Below are 8875 nucleotides of genomic sequence, written 5' to 3'. Positions count from 1 at the left end.
TTAAAAGAAACAAACCATGAATTTATGTGTGTGTGTGTATGTGTGCATGTGTGCGTGTCTATGTGTGTGTGTGTGTGTGTGTGCATGTGTGCGTGTCTGTGTGTGTTTGCGTGTGAGCAGAAATATTTTCATGGTGCATCATTAACACAACAAGAAGGATTTTATTGCTGCACAAAGTACATTTTCCAAAATCTCAGTTAGGATGGTGTGTGTGTGTGGGGGGGAATTTGCATTTCATACGTCAAAGAGGTCTTAAACAATCTGTCATTCTGCTTAAATCAGGAGATGTTGAGTAGCTGGTTTACACAAAAGGCAGACACTCATTTTTTAATAAAGCTGTTAATATTAAAACGGTAAAAATGCATAAAGGTAATGAAAGCTGGTTGGAGGCCCTCTGTGAGGTCTGGCCTGGGGCCCCCTGGAGGTTTTGCTCGGGGCCCCCTGTGAGGTTTTGCCTGGGCCCCCTGTGAGGTTTAGCTCAGGGCCCCCTGTGAGGTTTTGGCTGGGCCCTCTGTGAGGTTTAGCTCGGGGCCCCCTGTGAGGTATAGCCCGGGGCCCGCTGTGAAGTTTAGCCCGGTGCCCCCTGTGAGGTTTAGCCCGGGGCCCTCTGTGAGGTTTTGCCTGGGCCCCCTGTGAGGTTTAGCTCGGGGCCCCCTGTGAGGTATAGCCTGGGGCCCCCTGTGAGGCTTAGCTTGGGGCTCGCTGTGAGGTTTAGCCAGGGGCCCTCTGTGAGGTTTTGCCTGGGCCCTCTGTGAGGTTTAGCTCGGGGCCCCCTGTGAGGTATAGCTTTGGGCTCCCTGTGAGGTTTAGCCCAGGGCCTCCTGTGAGGTTTTGCCTTTGCCCTCTATGAGTGTGCGTGTGTGTATATGTGCATGTGTGTGTGTGTGTGTGTGTGTGCATGTGTATGTGTGTGTATGTACGTGTGTGTGTGTGTACGTGTGCATGTGTGTGTGTGTACGTATGTGTGTGTGTGCATGTGTGTGTGTGTATGTATGTGTGTGTGTGTATGTGTGCATGTGTATGTACGTGTGTGTGTGTGTATGTGTGCGTGTGTGTATGTGTGCATGTGTGTATGTACGTGTGTGTGTGTGTATGTGTGTGTTTGTGTGTGCATGTGTGTGCGTGTGTGTGTGTGTGATGTTTTTCAGGTTGTGCCTGAGTTTAAATCGTTACAAATGAACATGTTAACAGCAAATGAAACATGACAACTCTCACTGAATATTAACACTTGATACATGTCAAACACGTCTGCACAAAAACACGCAAATCAGTGCACTTTCATCTAGAACAAAGGTAACACTACAGCAAATAATACTGCAGTATTACTGCAGTATAACAGCTTCCTCATCATCAGTTTGCTTCAGTCATTAATACACAATAAACACACAGAAATTCTCTCTCTTATAATACTGGAGATGCTGTATACAAATGCAGTATTACTGTAGAAATACTGTGGACACAACAAGTACAGGAATATTGCAGTAATCCTGTACTCCTGCAGTATATACACAGTCACAGTGCAGTGTTTGTTATGTTAGCTGGGTACCAGCAGGGGCTTGGCTCCGTGTTTGTGGACTGGATTGAATTTTGATGTCACAGCTGCAGGACTTTCACAATCTGGCTCCAAAGACATCAGAAAGTGTCTCGTGTTCTCATGTCGTCTCTGAAGTGGGTCAAAGGGACAGAAAGAACTATGATGACTCGTAGTATTTAAATGACATATCACAGAACAACTTTGTAGTGTTGCATTTCAAAAAAGAGATAAAAAGACCAAAACCTCTTTCAAGGAGACACTGTGCTGTCAGCAGGGGGCCCCAGACAAACCTCACAAAGGGCCCCGGGCCAAACCTCACAGAGGGCCCCTGGCATAACCTCACAGAGGGCCCAGGCAAAACCTCACAGAGGGCCCAGGCAAAACCTCACAGAGGGCCCAGGCTAAACCTCACAGGGGGCCCCAGGCTAAACCTCACAGAGGGCCCAGGCAAAACCTCACAGAGGGCCCAGGCTAAACCTCACAGGGGGCCCCAGGCTAAACCTCACAGAGGGCCCAGGCAAAACCTCACAGAGGGCCCAGGCTAAACCTCACAGGGGGCCCCAGGCTAAACCTCACAGAGGGCCCAGGCTAAACCTCACAGAGGGCCCAGGCTAAACCTCACAGGGGGCCCCGGGCTAAACCTCACAGGGGGCCCCGGGCTATACCTCACAGGGGGCCCCGGGCTATACCTCACAGGGGGCCCCAAGCTAAACCTCACAGGGGGCCCCGGGCTATACCTCACAGGGGGCCCCAAGCTGTACCTCACAGGGGGCCCCAAGCTAAACCTCACAGGGGGCCCCGGGCTATACCTCACAGGGGGCCCCGGGCTATACCTCACAGGGGGCCCCAAGCTAAACCTCACAGGGGGCCCCAGGCTGTACCTCACAGGGGCCCCCAAGCTAAACCTCACAGGGGGCCCAGGCAAAACCTCACAGGGGGCCCCAAGCTAAACCTCACAGGGGGCCCCAAGCTAAACCTCACAGGGGGCCCCAAGCTAAACCTCACAGGGGGCCCCGGGCTATACCTCACAGGGGGCCCCAAGCTAAACCTCACAGGGGGCCCCAGGCTGTACCTCACAGGGGCCCCCAAGCTAAACCTCACAGGGGGCCCAGGCAAAACCTCACAGAGGGCCTCCAACCAGCTTTCATCACCTTTATGCCTTTTTACGGTTTTAATATTAACAGCATTAATAAAAAATGAGTGTCTGTCAGAAAGTTTTTTCTTACCACTCCTGCTCTGGGGGTTAGTAAGGTTAGACCTTACTTGTGTGAAGCACCTTGAGGCAGCTCTGAAGGTCGATGAGTTTAAATACTCAGGGTCAACTATCCAAAGTGATGGATGGTGAGGATGGAGCCAGCAGGCAGGAGAAGAGGGAGGAACATGCTAAGGGAGGACATGCAGGTGGTTATGTTTTCCCGCCCCACCTCCTGGGTGTAACCCACATCTTAGTAATCCCTTTTCAGTACTTATTTATGATTATCGATTCACAAATTGAGTGTATGGACTCTGAAAGCATCTCTTAAAAAAACAAAATCAATCATTTTGTCTTGAAGAAATAAATACGATAAATAAATACGTTTGCGCAATGACTGGTGGATGATTCAACTGCAGTCTGAGTGTTGAGGACCCCAGTAGCTGGAGAAGGTCAAGGGCACGCCCACGTTTACCTGGCTGCTGCAGGTAGATATTATTTTAAAGATCCAGAGATGGATTGGTTGTCTGTCTGGGTGGTTGCCATCCAGGACCCAAGGCAGTTCTGTGGTGTTGTGGATCATCCCTGTCCCTCGAGACTTTTAAATCCTCTTTTTGAAAACCTATTTCTTTTCTCTGGCATTTCCCAAATGAGTGATTACATCTCTATCCTACTGCTTTTTACTCTTTAATTTACTTTGTAATTTTATTGTTATTTTATTTATTTACGATTGAGGATAACTTGGTGCCTTTTTTTTTAATTATGTACAGGCCTTTGGTGGGCTGCTGTGGTTTTAAACGTGCTTTAGAAATAAAGCTTGAGTTGAGTTGAGGCTCCCAGCTGTTTGGGCCTCAGCGATCAGCTGCTGTCTGCTTTGTTTTTGTTGGAAAGAAGCGACTTTACGTCGACAAATGCAGCCTTAAGGACACAGTCACTGAAACTGGACGCAGCCGCAGTCTGACTGTGATGTGAAAATAATAACCGTGTAAACGCGACGTTCCTCTGTCAGTTTACAGTCCGGACCACAAGGTGGCGGTAAGTCCTCTGTCATGCTGGTTGGCAAATACCGCAATACGGTGTAGAAGAAAAAGACTTCAAGATGGCCGCGGTGGATGTTGAGCTGAAGAAGGTTATTATTAAATAGTTTAATCGTTTAAATTTTAATCCGCGCGGCGTCGTTAAAGTGTTTTAATCTTTTAATTTTCTTTACGATGAGCACTTTTTTGTCACGTTAATCTGCCTCTAAAATGAACAATTCGTCCTTAAATCTGACGACCAGTTGAATTTTTGCTTATATTTTAGAAATGAGATTCTATAAATGTACAAATTTTTAAATTTTCAAATGCAGTTTGTAAAAGTCCAAATGTACTTCACTCTTTTTTACAGATCGCTCAAAAGAAATAAATTGTGTGATTAAGACTTATTTTTTGTTTAACTACATCCTAAATTAGAAAATATATATACCAACATCTGGCTCCACGATCAAAGTCTGAGCTCATGTTTTTACTTATCAAAGACGTTTTATGTTCTATTGATACAAAGTATAATCTAACAATAAATCAGTGTTTCAATAAACCACTGAAATGTTGCGAAATGTTTATTTTTAAAGTTTTTGGAGGCTTCCCCTCAGAGAAGTGATCATCAGATATCTTTGCAATTTGGTATGTCTGTGCAAAAAAAATAAAATATTTATTACAGACATGAACGAGTGAAGCACTTCACTTAATTTAATCTTTATTTAACCAGGTCAGTCCCGTTGAGATTGAGATCTCTTTTACTAGAGAGACCTGGACATTTATAACGATTCCAGTCCACCTAACCTGCATGTCTTTAAATGTGGGAGGAAACTCACACAAACTCCACACAAAGGCCACAGGTGGGAATCAAACCCGTGACCTTCTTGCTGTGAGGCATCAGGGCTAACTACTAAGCCACAAAGCTGCCATCCTACAGCATCTCACCATCTCATTTAGGTTCTTCAAACTTTATTTTCAGTAAATGCTTCTGGGGAGCATTAACATGGTTTAAAAAAAACTTCAAATAGGTTCGTCACTGACTGACCTCATGAGCTGTCAGGGTGCGTGCTGCCTCTCACTTTTGCGTTCCTGGATTCAGTGTTGACTGAAAATTTGGCATTTCTGGTTTCAGTGTTAAGTTAGACTACCGCTGTCTGCTGAAGATATCAGATGATTTATGGTCATTAAAATCTTCATATGGTTTGTCCTCGTGTAGAATATGGCAGCTGTACGTTCCTGCCTCCTTGTCCACTCACGTACTGTGGACTATTTTACAGATTAGATGAGATAGAACTTTATTGATCCCTTGGGAAGACTCCCTCGGGGAAATTGAGGATCATACAGATCAGTGTTTAGAACTCTGTTATGTGTCAGTTTGACCCAACACCCAGGTTTATTTCACTCGCGCATTTTAGCGGTGAGTTTAATCCACATTGTCACAGAATGTTCACCTACTTTCAGTGCAGCCTCACAAGCTGCTCTGTGTAACTTCATCCATTCAGCGACGAGTCAAACCATGATGGAGACGAACGTGCCGCAGCTCAGGCGTAGTAACTGATCTCACTCTGCCCCACAGGCATTCACGGAGCTTCAGGTGAAGATGATTGACACGCAGCAGAAGGTGAAGCTGGCTGACCTGCAGATCGACCAGCTGGCTCGTGTCCAGAAACTCGCCAAGCTGACGCATGCAGAGATAACCAAGCTGCCAGACAACACGCGCATGTATGAGGGCGTCGGACGCATGTGAGTGATGCTGACAGTTTGATACAGCTGCTGTTGACCTGAGTGATCACATGATTGATGAGTTAATTGATTGGCAGGTTCATCCTGCAGTCCAAAGAGGAAATTGACAACCAGATGATGGACAAACAGAGGACAGCAGATGAGAAGATCAAAGAGCTTGAGGTAACAATCATCCCCATCATCTGAAATTCAACACTTGACAAGTCGTTAGAATTCTCAGCCAAGACACTGGAGTTCTATAATTAACACAGAGATGCAGAGAGCATTTTAAAATTGTGAAAATTATTCCAAAGTACTCTGTAATATAACAATCCTTCAGTCTTTCTTCAGTGGTTCTTCATCTTTTGCATTCTGAGAAACCAACATATCTGCAGAATGTGTGAAGTTTTGTCTCATTGGGTGCAATCTTGGTTTCTTAGAATGCAAAAGATGGAGAACTACGCCCTAATTTTTCTGGGTTATGCTCAAAACCTCTCATTCACCCCTCATATGTTCTGATTTGGTCCAGTAGACACTGATGGTCGAGGGACTGGTACTATTATGGAATCAGGTTTCAGTACCATTGTAGTGGGTTAGTCCCTGTATACTGGATCAGTCCCTGTTTGGGGATGATCCAGTTTGAAATGATAAATTACAGATGTATTTTAAAGGTTTTGACAATTTAACAGTATTGTTAGTGTTATTGATTTATTGTGGTTGTTTGTAGTTTTTAATCAGTTTAGTTAAGTCTCATGTTGCTATTTCTGTAAGTGACTTAAGGTTCATGTTGGTACCATGATTGAAATGTTTAGTGGTTTTAATGTCTCCAGCCACTGTCTTTGTTTTTCAAATTCAAACCACCTGCTTAGTGCACAGTTTACATTTGCTGATTGGTGTGTTTATGTATTTTGGGTCATGGATGAACGTCACCAAAACAGAACTCTGATAGGACTAATAGTTGATATTACTAGCTTCTCCAAAACTAACATTGATAATTACATTTTGGGCTCACATGAACTTTCGAGCAAGGGGCAGTAAATCATCATGTTAAAAGCGTGAGTGTAAGTGTATATATTTAAAATAAAAATACATGGATGACACAAGAAAGTGAAAACACTTATTTCCATTGTGGTCCATTTAAAAATCAAATTACAAAAAATAAGTAAAGATAAAATAATAACGATAATAATAATAATGTGTATAATAACAAGAACCTAAACAATTTATAAATTCATTAAGACAGTAAATTAACATACAAAAATGACAATTAACAGGAGATAAAAGGACTGAGTTCTTCTAAAAACTGTCTAAGGTACTAAAAACATTCTAGGCTCACACGTCGTTCCATCTCATTACTTAATTTATTACCACCCTTGAAAAATGTCAGCTACCTATTTTATGAACACCACCCAATCTAGAGGCCGTGGATCCCCACGGACAACACGATAGTTATTATTTAATAGACTTTGCTGTGCAGTTAAATCAGTATGGGCTTATATTTATTTTAGATTAAAAGATAAATAGTATTAACTAGTTCTTGTATAAGCACAGTGAAAGTTAACTATTTTTTTCCCTTTGAGACGAAGACAAATGAGAAATAATCTGCAGACATTTGACATCATACCAACAACATTAAAGAAGTAACCTGAGGCTTTTGTTTAGTTTTAATTTGTTTTAGTTTAGTTTGAGGATGAGTAAAGAGCACAAACACTTTTTTTTATTTGTATCCAGTAACCTGTTGGTCTCTGAAATGCTTTGATTGACGGTGACTGAAGCCATTTTCTTCACAGTCTGCGGGCATTTTGTGAGCGATCGGCGTGGTTCGTTCTGTACTGGAGTTTTTTCCTCTCAGCTGCAGTCTTTGTCTCTGAGACACTAAACTAATGAGGTCTTCGTGTGTTTGATTTAAAGCAGAAGAAGTTGTACCTCGAACGCAGCGTGAAAGATGCTGAAGACAACATCCGAGAGATGCTGCTCAGCCGGAGGACACAGTGATGCACAGATGGACACACTGAGACAGATACAGAGACAGATGGACAGAGACATGCAGCACATTTTTGTTGGATGTTTGAACTGTGGGCGAGGTTGATGAACAGTTTGTTTGCTGTTACATGATTAAAGTCTTGCGATGTCACATGATCACCCTTTATTCTTTGTCAATGACAAATATTATAATAAGAGTCCATAAGGTGTTTGGACACTGATGGACAGTTGTCCCTGTGCTGAAACCAAACAGTCCAGATGTTCTTGTCAACTTTCAGCTTTGATTCAAAAACAGTCCCTCCATTCTCAGACCATAAGTAACTGGACGAACAATTTAAGATCAGATAATCCTTTAATAGTCCCACGACAAGGAAATTCAGTGTTACAGCAGCACAGGGACAGTGACGGGACAACAGTGCAAGTCTGCAAAAATAAGGTTAAAAAAACAAAATAACCATAGTACAGAAGTCAAGTTCTGTGCTGAATAACAATATACACAGTCAGACAGATCACACCATGTACAAGCAGAAAGAATGTGTTGTAATACTACACGAGTGTGCAAGTATTACTGCACAGAATGTGTAGTATTATTGCAAATGGCTTAAAAATTGTTACTTTAATGATCTGAGCGGTCGACTGGGTGCTGGTTGTGGAGGACCTGCGGTGTCGATCCTTCACGCTCTTTGGGTGGAGCAGCCCGTCAGTGCACTCGGGGTGTCAGTCACGGGGTGGGAGGTGTTCTCCAGCAGGGATGACAACTTAGTCATCATCCTCCTCTCTCCCACCTGCACTGAGTCCAGGGGACTTTCCAGGACAGAGTCCACTTTTTCAATATCCTTTCCCTGGATCTTCACCGGTGTCGGTGAAAGTCCACCACCAGCTCTTTGGTTTTCTCAGCATTGATCTGGAGGCGGTTCAGCTGACACCAGTCCAGAGAGTCCTGGGTCACCCCTCTGTTATCCTCGTCAGTGATGAGGCCAACGATTGCAGACTTGTCAGAGAACTTTTGCAGGTGACACTTGACAGAGTTGTACATGAAGTCTGCAGTGTAGAGGGTGAAGACAAAAAGACCCAACACGTGTCCTTGCGGGGCCCCTGTGCTGCAGATGAAGATGTCGGAGACACAGTCCCAAGCCCTCAAGTACTGTGGTCATTCTGTGAGGTAGTCCAAGACCCAGGATGAGAGGCGGGGGTCCACACTAGAGGCTGACATTTTTTCAGGAGTCCCAAGGGTCACGGAATGGGAGTCAACTTTGCTATTTATCAGGTGATTGGAACGGTACAGGATTAAAAGTTAGCAGGAGTGGATGGGAGCGGGAACCAGGGTTTTAGGCAGCGAGCTGTCCTGCCGTCATTTGGTCCTGTCAGTTTTCAAAAAAGACGCCAAAAAATAGCAGGCAGCTTTGCTTAAAGCTGTCTAAAATTAGG

At 44.1% G+C, this 8875-nt stretch overlaps 1 protein-coding gene across 2 annotated transcripts; it reads left to right on the top strand.

Moving 5' to 3' along the window:
* Nucleotides 1-3767: 3767 nt before the first annotated feature.
* Nucleotides 3768-7531, top strand: pfdn1 (prefoldin subunit 1). Of its 2 annotated transcripts, none has more exons than XM_034177554.1 (4): nt 3768-3855; nt 5319-5485; nt 5563-5647; nt 7379-7531. In XM_034177554.1, exons 1-4 carry the CDS (start codon nt 3826-3828, stop codon nt 7457-7459), a joined length of 363 nt encoding a protein of 120 aa, XP_034033445.1. In that variant the 5' UTR covers nt 3768-3825; the 3' UTR covers nt 7460-7531. The 2 variants fall into 2 exon arrangements, with proteins under 2 accessions (XP_034033445.1, XP_034033444.1); XM_034177553.1 differs by having other exon boundaries at nt 7376-7531.
* Nucleotides 7532-8875: the final 1344 nt, after the last annotated feature.

Source organism: Thalassophryne amazonica, chromosome 9, assembly GCF_902500255.1.
Source record: "Thalassophryne amazonica chromosome 9, fThaAma1.1, whole genome shotgun sequence".
Lineage (NCBI taxonomy): Eukaryota > Metazoa > Chordata > Actinopteri > Batrachoidiformes > Batrachoididae > Thalassophryne > Thalassophryne amazonica.
This window is presented reverse-complemented; position numbering and strand designations above follow the sequence as displayed.

Excerpts from the sequence above, each read along its gene's own strand:
- pfdn1 (XM_034177553.1), top strand. The coding sequence starts at position 3,826 with ATGGCCGCGGTGGATGTTGAGCTGAAGAAG. Across the intron at positions 5,486-5,562 it reads TATGAGGGCGTCGGACGCAT|GTTCATCCTGCAGTCCAAAG; the intron begins GTGAGTGATGCT and ends ATTGATTGGCAG. Across the intron at positions 5,648-7,375 it reads AGAAGATCAAAGAGCTTGAG|CAGAAGAAGTTGTACCTCGA; the intron begins GTAACAATCATC and ends TTTGATTTAAAG.